The sequence below is a fragment of the Eleutherodactylus coqui genome, chromosome 11, assembly GCF_035609145.1.
Source record: "Eleutherodactylus coqui strain aEleCoq1 chromosome 11, aEleCoq1.hap1, whole genome shotgun sequence".
Lineage (NCBI taxonomy): Eukaryota > Metazoa > Chordata > Amphibia > Anura > Eleutherodactylidae > Eleutherodactylus > Eleutherodactylus coqui.
In genome coordinates, this window is record NC_089847.1 from 107,561,810 (window position 1) to 107,585,201 (window position 23,392).

Below are 23,392 nucleotides of genomic sequence, written 5' to 3' on the forward strand. Positions count from 1 at the left end.
TTGCTCAGGTGTTCAATGAATATTGGTAGGATAGTGTATGTAGGAAACGGTTGCCCAAATTAAATGGCTAAAAACAGTGTAGTGTTGGGCTTGAGCCTCATGTAGCACAGAGCGTTAAAGCAGCAGTATGCAGTCCTAAGCTCTCGCTCACGACCCGAAGGTTGCGGGTTCAATCCCCCGCTTGGTTCAGCTAGCCGGCTCAAAGTTGACTCAGCCTTCTATCCTTCTGAGGTCAGTAAAATGAGTACCCAGCTTGGTGGGGGTGATAAATAACTTGAAAGCTGCGGAATACGTTGGCGCTATACAAAATAAGTTGTTTTTTTTTATCATTTGGCCAAATAATATTGGTAGTTGGTAATATGGCCAACTTAAGACTGCAACTAATGTTCTCCAAGAACATGGAAATAATTAAGACTGGCATTTCATACACCAGTCTTATTCCTGCCAGCGCATGCTCTTCATTTACTAGGCACATCTCAACTGCTCCAGGCACCTAGACAGAAAGCTACATCAGCTAAGAGCTGGAGTACATTTTTTGGTATAAATTATACATAATCGGTTGGTGTGGGGCAGCCATCCTCCCTCCCAACAAGCCATGCCCCTTTATAGGAAAGTGGTGCCAAGTGTCATACCGCTCAAGAAGGCACAGACTTTTTGTGCTAGCCCGGCTTGTGGTAAATTGTGCAATTTAACCAAACCCCTCCCCAAAACCACGCCCCCCCCCCCCCCCCAAAAAATAAAAAAATTAAAAAACTACACTGTTAATACATCAGCCAATACATTTACGGTAACATAATGATCCCTCCAAACCATAGTAGATCTATATGTTGTATGGCTGAAAGGGTTCACAAGACCGCGAGGACAAGTCAATATTTGATGTTTATAGGGTTCAAGCTGACCTGAACAAAAGAGATTTGTCCTGAAGTTCTGAGATATTGACAGGTCCTAATGTAGCCCGCATGTAATAAATCTGCCTTTAGATAAGCAGAAAGTTCATCAATAACCAGCAAGGCAGATGCCAGAAATGCTTACGCGTAGGACACACCTTGTGAACTTGTGCCTGAATACACATTTGCACTTATTACAAGTTGTCTGTCCATTTACTCACACACCGCTTAGGGATGCATCCTCGCTGAAGGTCATTAAGACCACAAAGTCAAAAGTGTACACCTTCAAAAAAGTCTTTATACCCCGAAACCCAAAAGCCATCACAAGCAAGCAATTCACCGTCGAATATGGAAGTAGCTTACCATTTCCCAAGAAAGCCAGCAAATTGAGCAAAAGGAACAGTTCATTCAAAAAAAAAAAAGTAAGAGTAAAAATCTTACATTTTTTTTTGAGACCTCACTAGCCGATACATGAATGTAACCTCTCATCACCAACTGATGACGTCTGAAAATTGGTTCAACCCACAATATGTCTGCCGCTCCATTTTCAAGGCTACCGTCTTCACTCGTTGCCTCCCAAAAAATACCTGGACTTAAGCCAGGAGAAATGGGCGAGACACGATTTAGCCCAGAATGACCCTCTGTGGGTGCTTGTAAAACCGAGAAACCAGAACTATGTTAATTATAGTATAAAGAAGCTTGCTGTCACATTTCACACAACTCAGTAGTAAAACTCCCAGCCATTACAAAAAGCATCAAAACTCCATAAAATAAGGAAATAAACTAACTCAAAAACAATGTCAATGGGAGGATTAGACAGCATGGCCAAAACATTAATATGCAGCCAATGTCAACGGAAAGGGGTTCAGGGTAGAAACCAATTGTCATATACGGCAGTAGGGAATTCAGGGTTAAGAGGGTGAAGGTGGGGTGGGTCTCTGATCAGGAGCCTCACGTCTTGGTCAAAGTGCATTAGGGTTACAGAGAACCCTAGAGAAGCTGTCCGGTGTTACAGACAATTCCCTGATTTGAATACGCATCAGTTAATGCTTAAAGGGGTTGTCCCGCGAAACAAAGTGGGGTTATACACTTCTGTATGGCCATATTAATGCACTTTGTAATGTACATTGTGCATTAATTATGAGCCATACAGAAGTTATCAAAAGTTATTCACTTACCTGTTCCGTTGCTGGCGTCCTCGTTTCCATGGAGCCGTCTAATTTTCAGTGTCTAATCGCCGGATTAGACGCGCTTGCGCAGTCCGGGTCTTCTTCCTTTCTGAATGGGGCCGCTCGTGCCGGAGAGCGGCTCCTTGTAGCTCCGCCCCGTCACGTGCCGATTCCAGCCAATCAGGAGGCTGGAATCGGCAATGGACCGCACAGAAGCCCTGCGGTCCACCGAGGGAGAAGATCCCGGCGGCCATCTTCAGCAGGTAAGTAAGAAGTCACCGGAGCGCGGGGATTCAGGTAAGCACTCTCCGGTTTTCTTGTTTAACCCCTGCATCGGGTTTGTCTCGCGCCGAACGGGGGGGCTGTTGAGAAAAAGAAAAAAAAAACCGTTTCGGCGCGGGACAACCCCTTTAAGCCCATAAATATACAACACTTGGTCCTGGACTTTAATCTCGGATGATACACATATGGTGCAGGATTAAAGTTCCTGCAGTCTAACAAGAGCAGATCATGTCCTCGGCTGTCAGACAGGCCAGGACCCAGAGGAGAAGACAAAGGCAGTTTATAATGAGCGTTATGCAGAGAATCAATGTCGGTTATTCAAGCGACTCCTGGCATGGCATACTCACTGGGTCTTAACAGATCCAGATCAGTTCTACCAGTGACTAAAGTGTGATTTTATTTAGTTTTTTTTTTTACGTTCGTGTGACTGTCCCCCAGAGGTCTTATAGGAGATCAGAGTGCCAAGATGGTAGAAAAAGTTACAAAAGGTTTTATAAAAAAAATAAAAAAATAAAAAAGGACTGCCCACACAAACCTAAGCCTTCACCATACCTGCCCTGCAATCTGAGACTACCCAAAAGTATATATCAAAACACCCAGAACCAAATGGAGAATGCATTCCTGTACTCCATTCTTACAAGTACCCTATGCTGAGATAGATACAAACAAAAACTAAACTTGTACAAACTACCCATAAAACAAAACAACCAAGCAAACAACCGTGATAGAAGGTAACAGAAACAGCTCTACGCATGTCACAAAAACACACACAGAGCAAAGAAAAATTAAGCCAAGCATTGACCGAAATACAGTAGTTATATTTTTGCATTTGGCCTTCCTTGGTCAGCAGAACCGGCGACGTGATTGGCACCCGTGACATCTGTCACACTTGGCCAATCCCCAACCACGAACATCGAAGAGGTAGACAATTCCACCGTTGTCGGCTGCATTCTCTTCGCGAGACAGACTACAGAAGAAACTTAAAAATATCTAAAATCAGACATCAGAAATCACACATCGCAGTGTGCTCCATTTTACTGCGGTTCCCGCACATCGGCGTCTGTTGCAGTCTCCACGGGAAAAGCAAGAGGGTTTGTTTTTTTTTTGTTTTTTTTTTTAAATGTGCACCGGCCGGCACTTCCAAGACCTGACAGGTATGCAGGGTCATGGGCAAAATCTGTGCGTGCCTGTCGACATGAGGCCCAAGGACAACATCTGCATGGAGTTTGTTTGTTCTCCCTTTATTTGCATGGGTTGGCTCTGGGTACTCCGGTACACATAGATGAACTTAGGCTCACATGTTCTCAGCATGTTCTACATAACATCGCAGCATGTACTTTTGCGCCAGTAATTTGTAGAAAGAAAAAAAAAAATTGTATGTGCAAGTGGACCAATACAAATCAATGAGCTACTACCGTGTTTCCCTGAAAATAAGACAGTGTCTTATATTAATTTTTGTTCAAAAAGGTTTAACCTTTTTACATGTATAGCTGCCTGGACATTATTTAAATTGATTTTTTTTAATTAACTGCTAGCAGGGCTTAAAGGGGTTGTCTCGCGGCAGCAAGTGGGGTTATACACTTCTGTATGGCCATATTAATGCACTTTGTAATATACATCGTGCATTAAATATGAGCCATACAGAAGTTATACACTTACCCACTCCGTTGCTGGCGTCCCCGTCTCCATGGCGCCGACTAAAGCTGCTTCTTTAGTCACACGAACAGTCGCGCTTGCGCACCGAAGGATTCCTCTTCTGTCTACCTCCGGGCTCACGAGCTGCGTCCTGGCTCCTCCTCCTTCTCTGCGTCATCGTAGCGCCGATCAGCCAATTAGGTGGCTGTAATCGGCAGTGGAACGCAAGACAGGAGAAGATAATCCACGGTGCACCATGGGAGAAGACCCGCGATGCACCATGGGAGAAAACCACGGTGCACTATGGGAAAGGACCGGCGGCCATCTTTAAAAGAAGAAGCTGCCCGAACGGGGATGCAGGTAAGCAATTTTTTTTTAAATAACAAAGGGATTGTTTTTAACGGGGCACAATGTGGGGGTAGGTAGAAAAATTTTTTTTTTGATTTCGCCACGGGACAACCCCTTTAATTTTGGAGTAGGGCTTATATTTCAAGCATCCTCAAAAAGCCTGAAAAATAATTTTGCATCCTCAAAAATTCTGGAAAAATCATGCTATGTCTTATTTTCAGGGTATGTCTTATTTTCAGGGAAACTGGGTAGGTGCAGGAAAATCGCGTGCACCAATATATGCCCATGTGAGACTGGTCTGGTGAACCAACATCAGGCGATGTACAGCACTGAGGAATAGATATGTACTAGTTAGTGGTTTTAGTTATGTTTGTCTTTATTTTACAGTTTTTTCAAATTTTACGTGTGTTTTTAAAGACTTAAAAAAAAAAACAAAAAAAAAAACACAACACCCTTCTGTATCCAGCTTAACAGCAATTCCGTACTTGAGGCCCTGCACATGCAGTCTTGTGAACCAAGAGACTGCCATTGGCACAGGACCAACCACTACAAACCCCCCTCCGCCTCCAAAAATTAGAAGCCATAAAATTTGATTGGTCTCAAACGTTGCAGGGAGCAAAAACATTTGTGAAAACATTTGCAGCATGAAGCCGATTACACAAGTTATTTGGTGTTTGTTTTTGGTAGATCTTTGACTAAAATCGATTTGCTCGTAGGCTATTCACAAAGGGAACTTTACAAGCCGCTACAGAATGTATATGGAAGGCAATGAGGCCCAACGTACTTTGTCAAAAGCATAACTCATGTCCCGGGACGGCTCGAGGCGCTGCCTTGTTTGGAAGTTGCTCACCGAGCAACAAAGTTTCTCCAAACAAATGTTAAAGGCCAAAGGGCAGAGAAGGTAATTATTGTGAGGAAATCTCTCGCTAAGCTTTGGAGACATGATTGTAATGGGGGTTAGTAAGGTAAACGCTGCCTGGCAAGGAACTCCATTACCTTTTCCAGCTTTCAACTCTTTAATGGGCCTCATGTATCATAACTGGCGCAGACCAAGTTTCGCGAGACAAAAAGTTCAACGTACGGTTCTGAAAACCGTTCCAGAAACTATGAAACAGTGATTAGTTCCAATAGACAACCTATGACACTTTCTCGAAGACAGTTTGGATACTTGAAACCCAATGTCCCCGTACGCTGAATGGACTCTTTATTGGAGACACCCATCTAATAGCATATTGGACTACTTTCGGCCTTCAGAACTTTGACCCTCCCATCAGGATTCTTCCAACAGGCCATGTTTTTCAACTGCTCGGCGATCCACTTTTTGAACTCTTTTGCCCACTGGAATATCACACGTGTCTCCACACACTTTGTGGGTGCTCTCCTTAAGGAGATACAACACCCCTCCAAATCCACGTCACAGTCCTCTTACGAACTAAGCCAGAAACCTACTGCACACTGATGAGGGGCAAACACCTCAAAACAACTGCCTGTGCATGGTTCTCTGGCTTCCAATTCCCAATCATTGTTAAGACTTGTTAGAGAGTTACATTGATTTGTAGGAATGCTGCCATCCAATAGGTGGCGCTGCAGAGTAATTTTTCCATCTTCCTTATTTGCATAAAATTACCCAGAGGAGCTAGCATGGCCTTATAAGTCTCCTCACTCATCTTCTAGGTGTCCCCACAACCCCTCTTTTGGGTGCTCTCATTGGAGAGACCCACTCACTCCTTAGGTGTCTCCACGCACTTTTTGGGTGCTCTCCTTAAGGAGACAAAACGCTACTCCTGACCCTCTTAGACAACAACAGCACTGGAACTAGTCATCTGCTGACAGGTGGTGGGTTTGGCCATATTAGCTGGAACACAAGCATTGTATTCGACTGCAATCTGACTGTTTGACGATTCTGGACATCTTCCTGGATCCCTTTTGTCGATGAGCTGCTTACTGCCACAAGATCCCCCCCCTTTGGCTGGATGCTTTTTCTCGATCACTCTTACTCTCCACACTGTTGCACAAGAAACCCCCACAAAAGTTGACAGTGTATAAAATTCAGTCATCTATACAACTTTTTCCCTACTGTTGACAGATGCTGGCACTTCGAAAAGCGTGATGCCCCAAGAGCTACAAACCTATGGCTATGGTCACATCTACATCATTGCTTCCGTTCATAATAGAAACCATGATGCCAAGTCAGATCCACTATAAAAACACATTCCAACTGCACCCATTGACTTATAATGGGGTCACTGGGGCATCTGTTTTAACAGCAAGAATAGCAAGGCATGCGGAGCTCTTACCTTCAGAAGTGATTGAAGGAAGATTAATACTAGTGTGAACAGAGCCTACATTAGCTAGCCATGATCAGGGCCAACTCTGCTTTCTGGATGCAAGCAATGTTTCCCATTCATTGACCATAAAACTGATCTGGGAAATGGCGTGGTATCAAATCACAGTATATTATATAGTAATTACGAGACAAATTATAGCTAATGCTATACAGGGTGTAGTAAAAAAAGATCAACCCAGCACTATATCTCATTCCTGGTGTCCTATATTGAAATAGCAAACTTGAATAGGAAGGCATGGATGCTCTACATAATGGTTTGGCCTATGGGCCCCCGGAACATGGATTTCAATTTTGTGCTGTGGCCCTGTAAAAGGGCAAAACCCAACTGCAAAGTTGAAGAGTAGCATGTAAGGAACAGGAATTTGCTTTCCCTGTCTCTAAGTCCCATGGGACCCTTGCTATGACTTAAGAAAAGTGTACTGGAAGTGGCCGCCTCCTACTACGATAGGGGCAAACTATCCAGGAAGTCATCCACCGTCATCTGCAGGAGATTCAGGTACCGATCCATGTTGAGTCCTTGAATGAACACCGGTCCAACAAGGCCAACTATACGTTCACGGTGAAATTTGCGTTAACTTCTGATTGGGTCGTGCTCTTACTACTTATTTGCATTGCATCTGCACTGAATCGGAGCTTCTATGTTCACCATCACGGTCCCGCGATGATACCACACTGTTGAACGGCTTCATGCATGTACCATAGCAGGAGGCGGCCACTTTCAGTAGGCTTTCCTTGCTTCAGTCGCAGCAGAGGTCCCACAGGACTTAGACAGACCACTTTCCGCTTCTCACAGGCTACTCTTCAACTTTGCATTTGGCTTTTAGACCTCATGCACACGGGCGGATTCGAATAGCGAAATCCACAATCGGCACCTGCGTGGGGGGGATCCGCTGTTCAAGTCGCCCCTAGGAAAGCATGGAGCACCCTCCGCTCTACGCACACGTGTGATTAGATTTGCGGATTCCGCTAGCGGAAAATAAAATTGCAGCTCTATTTTAGGGCGAAAACTATGTGGACAGGCTCCATTGATCTCTATGGAAGCAATCGATCCGCAATTACATTGTGGATTTGTAGGCGGAAGGCCCCATTGGGCTCGCAATTTTTTTTTTCCCGCGTGGATGATCCACGCATCCATGCAGAAAAACATTGAAACCGTGATCTCCCGCTAGCATTTAAAGTTTACGCAATGACTGACAGGTCATCCGCTTTGGAAATCTGCGTGCATAATCCACACATACCATGTGGAACAGGCCTAACTCCCTCTTACAGGGGCCACAATACAATATTGAGATCCATGTTCCGGGCCCCCAGGAGCCTGTGCTCCATACCATCATGTGGAGCATCCATGTCTTCCTATTCAAGTAGACATTTGAATACAGGACACCAGTAATGACATCGCTCCGGATCAGTCTTCTTGACTACACCCTGTATATAGAAGTAATTCTCCAGCCGCTGACTGCAGGCATTCAGCTACGTCGGAAATTATTACACATCAGATACCAAACATACAAGTACAACAACAATCTTGACTATCGCTTCCAGAGAAATCTGCATGCAATGCGTTCCGGGAGACCGAGGAAGGTTTCAATACACTTGTTCTATACAACGCAAGTGAATTATTAACCATTTGTTCAACACATGGTGTACAAATTCCATATGCTCCCCACAAAGCAAATATGGGAGCGAGACCTGCGGCCATATGCTATAGTTCCCACCGAAAAACTGTTTGACAACATACTGGAACTGACACAAAGTGACAATACTAATAGCTAAAATACAAGGTGTCTATTGGCGGGCTGGAGGGGAGGGGATCAAACAGGACCTGGCGATATGGTTCGACTTGGACTTTGGTTTAACTGGAAGATACAGGAACAGTAATAATGCCCTGCATTAGCATAACGAGAGCGATAATGGCCAATTACTTGATGCCCTAGCAATCGAAACTCCCTACGATGAGCGGGCGATAAAGTAAAGGCATTTGGAACATTGTTAAAGGGAACCGGTCAGCAGAAGAAAAAAGTTCTAGAACTGCCAAACGCCATACCCAACAATGCAAAGTGAAAACAGAATGTTAGTTTTTCATTTTTAAACAGTTTACAAAGACTTCTAACAATTGATGAAGCCCCTTTGGCAGGGATTCCAGCCTCCAGTCTTCTTGGTTATGATGTAACAAGGTTTGCACACCTGGATTTGGGGATTGTGTGTCATTATTCTCTGCAGATCCTCTCAAGCTCTGTGGGGTTGGATGGGGCCGTCTGTAGATAAGCATTTTCAGGTCTCTCCAAAAATGTTTAATTGGGTTCAGACAGGGGTGTCTCTTTTTTTACAATTATGTCCAATCAACTAAATGGACTACAGGTAAACTCCAACGAAGGTGTAGAAACAGTAGAAGAGAATAGAGAGAAAATCGGAGGCCATCAGAGCGAACATTTCAAAAAGTTAGAACTCCCAGAATACCACTTTATCTTGATGAGCAACAGGGCAACAGGACATCAATAGATCGGCAGGGATCCATGACAATCCGCTCATTCCTGAGGCCGCTGAAGTCAGAGCTGAAAGCAGATCGTGGTGACCGTAGCACGACGGCCACGGTTGGTACTGCGGGCGCAGCTCCCACTTAATTCAACAGATGCGGCACCTGAAATACCAACCCAAGCCACCGCTCTACAGTCAGCGCTTTCTGCAGTGACAGCAGCCCCGAGAATCAACTAACCGGCAGTGATCAAAAGAGGAACCCCCCCAAAAAAACAACGAAAAACCCTTCTCACACGGGCGACCACGATATTGCATCGGTGTTCTGTGCAATATCTCTGTGTTTGTAGCGCTCTTTTGCTGGGATTTTTTTTGGGGTGAGTGGGGGGGGGGGGGGGGGGGAAATTCCATATTATTTATAATGAAAAAAAAAATAAATATTAGAGAAATACATCACTTAGGAGGCGCTATCCAGCTCCCTGACACTCCCCTCCCCTTGTCCACAGCCAACAATGTGAGAGGGCAGGGCAGGGGTGGAGCTTAGCTCCGCCCCTCCCATTGCAAACAGCCAGAGGGGAGGAGAGAGGCAAAGAGACAGCAAGAGGGAGAGAAAGGGAAAGACAGTTTAGATGGTAGCATATATATCGGCCACTCGTGAAACCGGCGACCGATATACGCTTGCGTAAATAAGGCAATGGAAAATGTTAGAAGCCTCTGTACTATTTCTAAAAAAAGGAAAAAAACTCTCACTGTCAGTATGGGGTACTGAGTAAGGAATAATGGGGGAGGCGGGGGGGGGGGGGGGGAGACTTACATTTAAAAATGACTTACTAAATGCTTTGTACTGAGGAAATAAAAGTTTGCAAACTGCTATTTTTGGGTCAGATGCTAATCGGAAGTAGTCATTTGTAGACAAAAACTACCAACGGCCAACCAGATTTCCACTTTAATTTTTACCACAAAGAAAGGGGCAACAGTCCTACAAGAACACATTTCCATCTCTGTAAACCTCCCCCAATCATGTGACGGATTATATTGCAACAATAGGCTATAATTTTTCAAATACAGCAACACACATCAAATAAAAAAAAAGAACAAGATCAGTGCATTAGAGAACGTCCACAACCACCAAATGTAAGAACACATAAAACAAGCCGCCCTTAGTCACCAATACACAGAAGTGCCAAGACCTTCCCGAAACACAGCTCGTCTCCACCCATTATAGACAATTTTAAAAATAAGAAAAAAAAAAAGGGATTAAAGCCACGATTTCCTATGACAGAGGCGCTCACAAAAGCCAACAGCTTACCAAAACTCAAAAAGGATTATAATGGCCCCTATCATAAGCATACAGATAAACAACTATGGAAGGCAGGGGTAACAGTGTGCGCCTCACAACACATATGGGTTGAACGCAAACTAGGAAAACTCCATTTTACGGTTGAAAGTAAATTTATTCACAACAAATTGTGGTCAAAAACATAAGCAAAGATGGCCGCCATTAAATAAATACTGCTGGGCACGGCTGGTAACTCAACGGGTTTGGTTTACATGGGTGTGCGCTTGTGGTCCATGTTCCTGGCACAAAAAAACTTGATGGAATTCCAGAGGAAAAAGGATGAAAACCTTCAAGGATCAGAAAGCTAAAATTATATTACTAGACTCTTCTGATTAAGGAGGACTCTCTGACCGAGACGACAGAAGGGAAGTCCAAAAGGGCCGGTCTTACCATCTAATTTGGTCATGAAGAGTAGGCTAAAGACATAAAAATATACATAGCGTCTTGGGCAAGAAGTTACACGATAGAAGATCTTCAACCTACAATGAGCAATGGTCCGTTTAGACGGGCCAATTATAGGAACCCTGAACGCTCGTTCGCCCGACAATTGGTCCATATAAGAGAGACCAACAATTGGCTAATGAATGAGCAAATCAATGTACAGCCACGCACGGACTGAAATAGCTAATTAGTCTTAATGGGTTTCAGATGTGTACTTTTTCCAGTGGAATTATGCAGCGTTTCACCAACTCCTTGCAAATTGCTCGCACATTTGCGCACCCTCACTGACATCTATGGGGACCTTTGGTGTGCAAATATGCAGAAAAACAGAGCATGCCGTTTTGGGGGGTTTTTTGCGCAACCGGAATGTGTGCGCAAAATACGGAAATGTGAACAAATCCATTGAATTCAATGGGTTCTATTCTCTTCCTAATATTGAAAAGGACAGAAATTTGATCTATTCGAGTCCGTGTATGTAATATGATGCGTGGTTTTTTCATGGACTGATAGTCCGGGTAAGGAAGAAAAAAAATAAAGAAAAAAAAATTGGAGCATGTCTGAACCAAAATTGCTCATTCAAGTCAATAGGTGCGTTTAACCCCTTGAGTGGCGGGTTTCCTACCACCCTGTCGTGCCCACCAGGGCAGGTTTTTTAAAATGGTCTAATCATTGAACTTCAACTAATTTTGCAGTTGTGTCTCAAGAGCCATAACTTTTTCATTTTTCCATTGACATGGTCATATAAGGGCTTGTTTTTTGCGGGACAAGTTGTGATTTTTTTCAAAACAGGGGGGGGGGGAAGAAATGGGGAAAAAAGAAAAAAAAAAGGGGCCATGTCATTAATGTAATAATGCATTAACTTCCTTCTCTGGGTCATTACGACGCATGGATACCACATGTGTGATTGTATTTTTGATTTTTTACCAAGTAAAGGAAGACAAGTGTTATAATTTTTTAACTTTTTTTTTTGTCCCTTTAGGGGACTTCCACAGGGACCCATCAGGACCCCCTGATCACATTCCGGGGGTCCGATGGTGACAGCCCTTTACATGCTGCAGTCACATAGACTGCAGCATGTAAAGGGTTAACACAGCAGAGATCGGAGGTTTTCTCTGATCTCTGCTGTAAGAGCTGGTACCTAGCTGTCCTCTCACAGCCAAGCACCAGCTCTCCCTGCCACAGAGATCATCGGCTTGCTTCTGACAAGCTGATGGTCTCTATGGCAACCTATAAACAAAGCAGGAGACTTAGAAGCAGGAGATTGCCGGCAGATCGGCAATATCTTCTGCTGGTTTTTTAAAGTCCTTGCTTTGTTCTCTGTGGGTCTGTGCAGGCAGAGCACACTGTCACAGCTTGTGGCATTGTGCTCTGCAGCTCCCATAGTGATACATAGCCCGGAAATCTTCCGGGCTATATCGCTATAGGCAGTGGAGCTCGTCCCGGAAAATTTCCGGGCGTGCCACTCAAGGGGTTAAAGAAAGCTAGAATACACTCGCATGCACCCATTGACTTCAATGAGGTTACCTTCCTTTTTTTCCCCCACTCGCAAGAATAAAAAAAAAAAAAAAAAAAAAAGAAAGATAGTATTTGGATGACACCCGCACGTTTGACAAAACTGCTGTAAAATGCGCACGCGCGCACACACACACACACACACACACACACACACACACACACACACACACACACACACACACACACACACACACACACACACACACACACACACACACACACACACACACACACACACACACACACACACACACACACACACACACACACACGTGAAATTGATCTGTTTTTTGCCATCCAAAAATTGCACTCACCTGTGTGAACAAGACCTTATGGATATTCAAAAGACAGCTGAGCAATGGGACGATTCATGAAAAAGGGTACAGAACAACGTGAGGTAGTAAGGCTCATCAGTGCCAGACAGGTTTAACACGCTGCCTCCAGCACAGTAGTAGTTGCATAAACTTCTTCATGGCGTTACGTGCCCCATTGTTTCCTCTCCTACTGAATTGGCAGGCGACGCCAGAAAACTCATCTGCAGGCAAGTGTAGCCTTACAACGCATCAGAATTTAGCAACTGTGCAGATGGGGCTTAACACACTAATTTACATATACACTATAAAATTATATAATTATATATATATATATATACACATACATATACACACTCAAATATTCTGGATTACTACGTGGATAAAAAAAAAAAAAAATTACGATCAGACACCGCCAATGCATTCCACAACAATGTCCGTCCATAGCTTGCTATGTTAGACAATTCTTCCATGCCCACGAGCTGAAATCAACTGCGATTTTCCGCTCGTGGACAAGGGGGGGGGGGGGGCAGTATTTGGTGCGGGAAATCACACAGAGCTTCCATTGCAGTCAAGGGAAGCCGTCCAATCTGCGACAATTCCAAAATGTCAATTTTGAAAACGCTGCGGATCCCGATCATGCCCTTCACCGAGTAGGCGCTTCAGGCTGGGCACCGGGTCTGATTCCACTGTCAGAATCCAACCTGGCCATGGGCATTCGGCCTATAGCATAGTTTATTATTTGGGCAGGGTCCATTGGATTTTAATAAAGCTGGGCTGGCATTGAAATATTATTTCTTGCCCAGCTCTACCATGAACAGATAGCCGAGAAACAACCAAAAAGAAAGCCTATAAAATAGACAGAAAATGATGTAGGATTTCCAGTTGAATTTTTGGATTAAGGGAATTCTCAATCCTCCGTGGGATTTCCGTAGTGCGAACTCAACAAATCCCTTAGTAACTTAGAGCTAAAAGACTCAAAAGCCGCAGCGAAAGTTTGTGAAAGCGAGCCACAAGTAAGCAGGCGAGTTCAGCCTTCCCGGGTGCAGGCTGATGGGAATCTACAGATTCAGATATTACGAGAGTCCCGACTTGTTGCTGCTTGCTTGTTTACCTTGAAATTCCTCAACCAAGTCTGAGAAGTCGCCAAGATATACAGCGTTTAGTAGGACACACAGGCAATTACATAAGGGCTCCCTGCGTCGGCCTTTTGTTGCTTCGGCTTCTGAGAAAAGCCACAAAATCCCTGGTGCTAAAGCCATTACCATTGTCTACAAAGTGCTGATTAAACTGACCCGCTACCGGGAGGAATCAATATGGCAGAGGAGGGGGAAAATAAAAAAAAGGTAAGGTAAAGTCAAGACCACACACACTGCAAGGTGAGGAACAAGACGAGCAGGATAAATAGGACAAGCTTGTACCCAAGGCTGCGGTGGGGCCGATTACAGAAGGGGTTTTTGCAATTTGCAAAAAAAAAAAAAAAACTTGACATAATTTTCAAAAATACATTTGAGGAGCACATTGGATTTGTTACTATACTTTCTGTGTCCATGACCAATAAGCACAGAAATTGTGGCAGTAAAGGGTTCACATATTTTGATTTAAAAAAAGGGACTCATCGCAACAGATAATGGAACGTTGAAGGCGAAGGTAATCGATCAGACTATGACTTATCGACGCGCAATGCATGTGAATGTGTAGTGTATGTATATTAGACAGCACACAGACTAGCTTCCGTGCGCCGTCCGATGAAAGTTGTGCACAAGTCTCTTGAATGTAACTGGCAGCTATGGTTAGGGTGTACTTAATCTCAAATAAAAGGGTTCGCACATCACATTTAGGGGCCCTTTTACATGGGCAGATAATTCGATGAGAATCTGAACGATTGTACTTTGGTCTTAGGCCCAATGTCCACATTAGATGGCTTCCATTGACTTCAATGGAAGCAGTTTGTACGGGATCCACACCGAAATGGAGAGTGCTGCGATTCGTTTTCCTGACAAAAAGGTCCGCAAATCAAATCCGCATGCTTTATTTCATTTGCGAACGGCCACGTTTCCCTATGGGCGCTTGATTTGCGATTCTTCCGAGCGGATGCCCCAGGTGGATACCACGAATCAAACCCACCCGTGAACACTGGGCCTTAATGCATGAACCAACTGAACCACGAACCAGAATTCCTTCACTTATTGCTTGTCAAGTTTCTGCACGCCTAAAAACTGAGTGGTCGGCCTGTGTAAACAGGTAGTTCCTCTACGAACGACTGCCTGTTTACTAAGAACGGAAGTGGGTGGGCTGGAAGACCTCCGGCCCACTCCACCCCAGTTCACTCAGTGATAATAGTTCTCGTGCAAAAGAACGGGGATGATCATCGTTGGGACGGCCTGTCAGGCATCTGCACCCAACAGGTCACCCCATGTAAAAAGGGCCCTTGGGGGCACAACAACTATTCTTGGGGATTATATAGTCCACCGTTTATACCGCACACAGCTGAAGATACAGTACAACGTGGGTTGGGACTTTTCTTCTAGCTCACAAGGCATAACAATTCCTTCGACAACATTAGGCTACACTTTGGAACAGAGTCCTCAACGAGATGGCTGCTTTTACCGTACACAATCATTAATGATGGTCAGGGGAGCAATTAATCAACAACTACAGAACAAGGATTCCCATCAACTATTTTTTGGATTATGAATCAAACGTCGTCTTGGAGACTCCAATATTTTGGTCAAATCAAACACAGAGGTCTACGGTATTGAAGCAGCTCGTACCATTAAATCCCATCTAAGAGCCGCCAATAATAGAGCCAGATGACTTTCCACCTAATTATAGATTTAATGGAACCGTCTTTTGTGAGGCTAAATCCATTGCTTTGTAAAGAAAAAAAAAAGAAAATGGTAACGTAATTTAGGTTTCTCTTTAATAGAGCCTGAACTTAGAGGACTGGGCAGCATAGACCCTTGGAGTTGGAAAGAGCAAAAACCACAGGATAATTAAGAGGACTGCTAGTACTGGAAAGCAAGGGGGGAAAAAAAATCCCCCTCCTGCCAAACTGTTGACCTGTATCGCATCTGGAGTAAGGAACAAAACGCATATTGATTTAATTTATAGGCAGGGTAGGGTATAGTAGACAGCTGACCGTGGGGATGCGAGCGCTGCAATATCCTTGGAGAACTCTATATGGTACGTGTTGTGCCATATAGTGCAGATAACCGCTCCGCTTCCAACGATTCGGCGTTCTTCGCACAAGGTCAGCATTTTATATACTCTTATCTACGAACCCTTGCTCTAACGAAGGCCCCCCCAACTGCAAAACTGAAGAGCCAGCAGTCCAATAAGGCGATCTCCACGTAAGGCGACTTTAGATGTGCTTATTTGTGCACGCAAGATATACGTGCGCAATACGCAACGAAGAGAATGCATTGATTTCAGTGGGTGTGTTCACATTTACCTATGTCAGTCGTGCGAAAGAAAAATAAGATACCCTGCAGCTTGTCGTAACTTTTTTTGCGCACCGTCACCATAGAGGTCATTGGGGGTTGCGCGACTGCATTGGGAGATGCGTGATACACTGCAGAATTCTGCTGGAAAAAGGAACACATCTGGCCGGACTCACGCGATCGGATCTAGAATGTGGAATTCACGATCGTCGCCCGCACGGACGATCTATCTGCAGTATTCCGTATCCATTACAAGAATCGAGCATTTGTACGTCCGCTCACAAGGATTGCGAGTTTCTCTCACGGAAAAGGAAATGAAAATCGGATTCCGTGCAGACGGCTTCCACTGAAGTCAATGGAAGCCATCCCGACCCGCGGACCATCTGCAATTGACATTGCGGATAGGACGCGGGTACCCACGTCATCGCCTAGCGACGGCACGGGGAAAAGAAAGAATCTATTTTTTTAATCTGTACTGCGCATGTCCAACGGCGAGCCGTCAGGTCCATCCGCAGTACAGATTAATACAGATACACACGGACGCTGGCCGGGGACAGACACGGATTCCGCTGCAGGCTCTGTGCGAGACCAGCCTTAAGATATGGCGCACATTTGGAATTTACTGCAATAGGACTTCATCAGCGAGCAGCTTTCTTCAAGAAATCTAAATGTAGGAAAAGTTGGCCGTCAACCTCACATGGAAGTCGCAGGTGTCACATATCCGGAAACCGCCGATAAGACGGCATCGCATGCATGGTTTCGACCATATTGGTCATTATGCCTGGTAAAGACCAATATGGCCGACACATTGTATGAAAGAGGGAGAAGTGATTTTTTTTTAATGCACCCAAGCTGCTGTCTTAAGCACTTTTTGCTCCATCACCGCCATGATTTTGTTGCGCCATTGTCTATACCATGAGATACGCAACTTATGGCAGGAGTGGATATGGTGGAATCATGAAGTGTGTGTGTATATATTACACAAAGATACAAAGTGAAGCTTTTATGGGTTCACAATTACGTACTTGAGGCAATTAAACTGACACAGGAGATGGAAGCGCCTCAAGAAAGTGTCAAGGTAATAAACGTCTTGTCAACCAACACTTAATGTTCCTTTACAGACCCCTGTGGCTCAATGAGAGTTGTGGAAGCCCATTTCCAAGTGCTTACTTTAGTCAACGGGATAGCCACAAGACTGTAGTCACGCCTGACCTACACCCCACGGGCCTGTTTACGAATACGGCCGGCATGCGGATTCATTAACAGTAAACCAGTGTAATCAGACGCGCTTTTAAGAAACGCGGATAGTATGCGCTAAAATTCTTCACCGCCTTCTTTGGACCTCCCCTAGCGGTAAACGTATAAAGGCGTATTCGATACGGATAATACCGTACCTGCAAAGTCCGTCCGTTTTACCACGTCTTGAGTAGACGCTACAGATGCGGCCCAGCGCAGAATTTGTCCTGCAATGTGAACTCCACCCATTGTCGAAAGTCGCGAGCATTCCGTCCGCAACACGTGCAGATTTTTGTTGGGGTGTATCAGCTTAAGTTTTCCACATGTGCGTTTATCCAAAAGCTGGCCATGCGCACAGCGGTCGGACGAGCGGCCCCCATGAACAAGCAGCCCGGGGCGAAGAGAAGGATCAGGTTATTGAATTTCAACATATGCTCTTGGGGGGCAACGAGAAGGCGCCCCATACGGATTAGATGGGCAACAGATTCTGCCGACTGTAGCAGGATACGCCAATGTGCGAATAGGACAAAAATATTTAAAAATTCTAGCGCTTTAGGCCAAATTCGCACGGACATATTTGCGTGCGCAATACGCAGAAAATAGATCCCCTTGATTTCTTTGGGTTCGTTCACATGCACATAATTGGTGCGCGCAATTCCCTCGCGCAAAAAAGGAAGCACGCTCCATTTCCTGTGCAGGGAAAGAACACATCTTGAGCTCGTTAAACTATTTGGTCATTATAATATCCGAGAGCATCGCTGCTTTTTTTTAATTTTTGCACGTGCAAAAAGTAGAGTAAAAACGACGTTGCACGCGCGAATAGGCAATGCACAAAAGCATTACAAAAAAAAACACATGCTTGCGTGAAGCCGGATTCATATGACCAGATTTGTGCACGCAATAAGCAGTGAACAGAGCCCATTGATTTCAATGGGTTCGCTCACAACGCATATTGTGCGCGCCCAATTGGGTCACGCAAAAAAAAAAAAAGCAGCATGAACTAGAAAATATGAAGCTAATTAACCCTTTCCAATCCACTGTCTGACATCTGAAGACATTGAAGGCTGTACAGCTCCGATGTCGCAAGACGTCCGGTAGGGTATTCTTACTGTAGATTACTGGCTGCTCTGTTGATGGTGGACTCTTCAGCATGTCCCATACGCAGTACTGGCTCTAGGAAGCAGATGGCGCCATTGTATAATGACAGAAAGAGAAAGCCCCCTAGGATACCCTGAATCCAAAATTGGATTGCAAAGGGTTAAGCCAATTAGCCATTTCAATGTAAGGGACTGCGGGTCTTACAGTAAAAAACGTTAAAAATACACAATGCGCAAAAACTCCAAAAATGTGTGCACAAAAACGCATTCTCTTGTGTGAACCCGGCCTTACGTTAGAACACAAATTTCATAAACACCTACACCATCTACCGGACTAGGGGAAAAAAAATAAAATTCTATAGACAATGTTAGTAAGTTTTTGGTCTCCCAAGACTTTTTGGAGCGGTCCGGCGGGTTTTAACGCATACCATCATTCTGCGTTAATCACGGCAAAACTAGAGCAGTCAGTGCTTGAGAATTGAGCGCATGTCTGCGAGGCCCCATTGAAATCAATTGGAACCTTGAACCGCCGCGTTCAGAACGCTGCGGCAATTGCCATAAAAGCGGATGTGTAAGAGTGGCCTTAGTTTTAAGTCGCTGTTGTAAAGACATAGCTAAGGTCACGTACACATGGCCGACCCTGTGCCCAGCCGGTGACCCTTGCGTACTTCTCCAAATCTGTATTGTGGAAGTGCGGCCGACGCACATGTGCCGTACATATTATGCCATATCGTCGCTAGGCGATGACGCAGATTCCACAGCCTATGATTATTGCGGAAGGGTCGCGGATCGGATAGCTTCCATTGACTTCAATGGCATCCATCCGTGCTGGAATAGAAGATGCTGCGATTTTCCCTCCGCGAGTGGAAAATGGCAACCGACTACCACTTGTGGATATGGAAAAGCGATTTTCCATAGCGTGATTATGAGCAGTATTCGCTGTGCAATCCAGAAGCACATGCCCATTCCATGCGGCGCGGTCGGCTCAGTCATAAGGTTCCGCTGCAGGCTGGGTGAGCCCGCCGGCCGTGCAGCAACCCGAGGTGTCACGCGGGATTCGGCTCGTGTTTGACATGTGTGCTCTATACAATTAATGGAATGACTCACATGGGCGTACGTGGTCCGCGTCTTTTTTACGCATGTAATATGCACTACAAAGCGCACCAAAAAATAGGACCTGCTCTATTTTTCTACCTTTTGCGCAGCTTTGGACCCATAGAAATCTGGGGCCATAGGAGGAGCGCTAATACGCAAGCGGAATGGTGAACCACTGCGCAAAATAAGGCAGCTGGCCCTTACTAGACTTTAATAGCCAATCAATTTCACGGAAAGGGAGCATCACGCGTGTGAACTGGCCCTGCGTAAAAACGACAGTAATATGCGCCGACACGGGCACAACAGGCTGATCATGTGGCTCATCGTTCATGCGCAAATGCACTGTGGCGAGCGCATTTGCGCAAACCTTCGCCTGAAGGACCCTTACGCGCCCGTGTGAGTGAGCTCGTAAAAAGCAGAACAAAGACATCCCAACAAACCAGTAAGTATCACGTGTCCGGCGTATTATGCGCATATTCTTCACGAGTGCAAATTACGCCGTACACAGCAAATACGCACGCATATACTGAGGATGTTAAATCCCCATAGGCTGCATTGGTGTCTATTACGCGCCAAAGATAGGACTTGCTGCTTATTTTATACACACGTGAAAAAAACAAAGCATAGGTGTGAGCGGCCCAATAGAAATCAATGGGCTTTTAGCATCGTATATTGCGGGCACCGTACGTCTGTGCCAGCGATCTCCAACGTGACTCTCGCCCATCTACAAGGGCTCAGAGACATCAATCTAAAAAGTGGCCATTCTAAAAGATGTAAAATAGTCGTTTTAGGCAAGTCTGCTCTCCTGAGGATTGTGAAGTCACCCATTTCTTCTAACCTATTCACACACAAAAAAAAATCCAGAGCGGAGGCGAGGACATGCTGGGAGTTGTAGTGGGAGACGGAATGTTGATCTTTTACTAGACACATAGTATCCAATAATGAACAATAGGTCGTATAGACAAAGAGACGCAGGAACAAGAGGTCAATGTCACTTGGAGGGTGCAGCCGGTTCCCGGAGCTCCATAGATGACAGGAGTTGGGTTAACACGCAGAGTAAGGCTGCGGGTACACCTGCGTTAGGGTCAGTTCAGGGTTTGAAAACTGATTCCATTTTCTCCCTATTGATTGCAATGGGGTTTCAAATTTTTTAAAAAAAAAGGTAATGGAAAGCCAACATAATGGCTCCAGTTTTGTTTTGTTTTTTTTTGGAGAGGGGGGGGGGGGAATAATTTGTAGTTTAAAAAAAAAAAAAAAGCACCACACTTGACAGAATGGAAGCCTTTCCGATTGCTTTCGGGTTTTTGTCTTAACCCTATTGAAATCAGTATGGAAAGAAGTGGTGCAATCCCCCCCCCCAGCTTCTATTTTCCAAAAACAGAACAGAGATGGAAGCCCTGAACTGACCCTAACGCAGGTGTGAGAGCAGCTTTAAGGTTAACCATTTTTTATGCAATCTATGGCAAAAAGGGCAAGTCGCAGGCGACATCAGATGGTTAAAGAAGAAGAAGAAATTAAGTTTGTGGAGTGCTTTGTCAAGTCCTGATCAAATCCACCGTGGACGGAGCTGAGGAGGCGGTGGGATACGTGGTTTTGCCCTATATGAGAGTCAATGGAAGTATTGATCCTAGTTGTCCGAATACAGCGCCCCTAAGGCCACCAGCGGGTTTCTTCATCCGTGTGGACTCAGTCAAGCCGTATTTACACAGGTGAGAAAAACGAGCAAACTCACGCGTTCTAATAACGCATTATTTACAGGAACGATTTTTCACACGCTCCGATGTTGCAGGTGTTCGAAATCGCACTGCGTCTTATTTTGGGGCAATATTGCCCATTATTCCCCAAAGAGATAATTAAATAATAAAAAAAGTAATTAAAAAAATAAAAAAAATAATAAAAAAAAATAAAAAATAAAATGTATCCATGCCTGAAAGCGCTGCGGAATAAGTTGGCGCTATACAAATAAAGATTATTATATTATTATTACTTGCATGTAGATGTAGTTTTCACGCGAGCGCAATTTTTTATTTTGCCCATTGAAATACTTTTCACGCGTGTGCAGAGAGGGGAGGCGTTTTTCTTGCGAAGTTTATTGCAATAGGAGGGGGGAAAAAAATTAAAATAATCACTTTTGCGACAACAATAATCGGACGGAGTTTCTAACAATATTGCGCTCGCCGATGTAAATGCAGCCAAAAAGAAAAAAAAGCGTCTCCCCAAGGAGAGCATATGGAGCCATACTATTCTGCGAGGCAGCACACATCATGCAGACACGGACAGCGGGATATGGTCATCGCACGCACCATCCTGATCCGAGTTTACTGATGACTCTCATTAAAGTCAACGGGGGCAAAAATAATAATAAACCAAATCAGCACTCAGTCGTCTCGTGGGGGCCGGTTTTCTCGAGATGCAGAAAAAAAAAATTGCTTTTTTTCTGAAAATGTAAAAAAAATGGACAGAATGCAAGAAGAACACAAAATGCCATTTTTATGGACAATACACTTTTTTTTAAGCTAGCATGCACCTAGCTCAAATGGACACAACCCACCAAGTGTCAGTATACAGATGTCACCCGGCTCTCCTGCGCACAGACCACAAACTGATCTGAAAGCCACCAAAAGTACCCAAGAACTAAAAAAAAAGAAACTTTTTTTGCCCCTACACCCCTCCCCCTCCTCTAGTGCCATCTGCATGCTCTGCCGACACAACCAGGTTGTACAATGTGACTGTCCTACCAATCTGTCCCCTTGTAGAGGGTCACTCCAACAGGGGACGCCGCCAATGATTTTCCATGGCGGTCGCGGCGTTGGCTCCTATGACTACAGCCATACTAGAGTCACACGCACCTACCCACAAACATGTCAAGACCAACATCTCCAAAATAACGAATGGCACCAAGGTGCGGCAGACATCACCCAACGCTCCCGTCCATGTAGAAGGGGCTTAAAGCAACCAAGACCAGAAACTTTTGGGTGACCCTCCAAAAACCAGCCTGGCAGCTAGACGATGCCATCTGCATGCAATGGCCGGGCACAATCCGATGGTCCAATGCGACTTCCCTTGCAATCTGTGCAACCTTGGGTCACCCCAATAGGGGTCAATGCAAGGGGTCATTTTCCAAGGTGGCATTGGCTTACAGTGGCACATAGAAGTTGCCACCCAGTGCAATGGCATCACCCCCAGTCTATTGGGGCAGCAGTGGCACCTTTGCCCTCAATCTGCCATACTTACAGCATGTTGGTGAAGACGCTCAGCCCGTCGGGCACCGCGGTCAGTCCTCGCCCGGAGCAATCCACTCCTCGCTCCGCGTTACAGCGGCATGCCACCGGGCATGGGGGCGGCGAGGAGACCCCGCTGGGCCCACCTGAGGAAGGGGAGACCAGCAGAAGCAGCAGCGCCCAGAGCCCCCCGGGACGGCTCATCATCCTCCCCAGCAGCCCCCGGCTGTAGAACGGGCGACAATAAAGCGCGGAGCCGCACTTCTTTAGCAAACAATCAGGAATCCGCTTGGTCTGTGCGCAGCGCCCGGGACTACGGACACAATGTAACCGCTCCAGCCATTCCGCTCCCCTCCTAGCGCCGCCGCCGCTGCACGCAGCCTGCTGCTCCACATGCTAATGAGCCAAGGTGCATGCTAATGAGCACGGGCGCTCTCATTGGCTGAAGCGCTTTCATATGCAAATTCCAGCACAGGCACAACAGCACGCGCTGCGATTGGCTGGCGCTCGGAGGGCGGGGCCGGAGGACGACGACGAGGTGGCGGGCTGCTGCT

At 45.3% G+C, this 23,392-nt stretch overlaps 1 protein-coding gene across 1 annotated transcript in view; it reads right to left on the reverse strand.

Annotated features, from left to right (window-relative positions):
* Nucleotides 1–23,220, reverse strand: part of LGR4 (leucine rich repeat containing G protein-coupled receptor 4) — a 97,800-nt gene extending 74,580 nt beyond the window's left edge. The window contains exon 1 of the mRNA XM_066583226.1: nucleotides 22,852–23,220. Coding sequence (XP_066439323.1) covers nucleotides 22,852–23,045 — 194 coding nt within the window. The 5' untranslated portion in view covers nucleotides 23,046–23,220. The remainder of the gene's footprint in view (nucleotides 1–22,851) is intronic.
* Nucleotides 23,221–23,392: the final 172 nt, after the last annotated feature.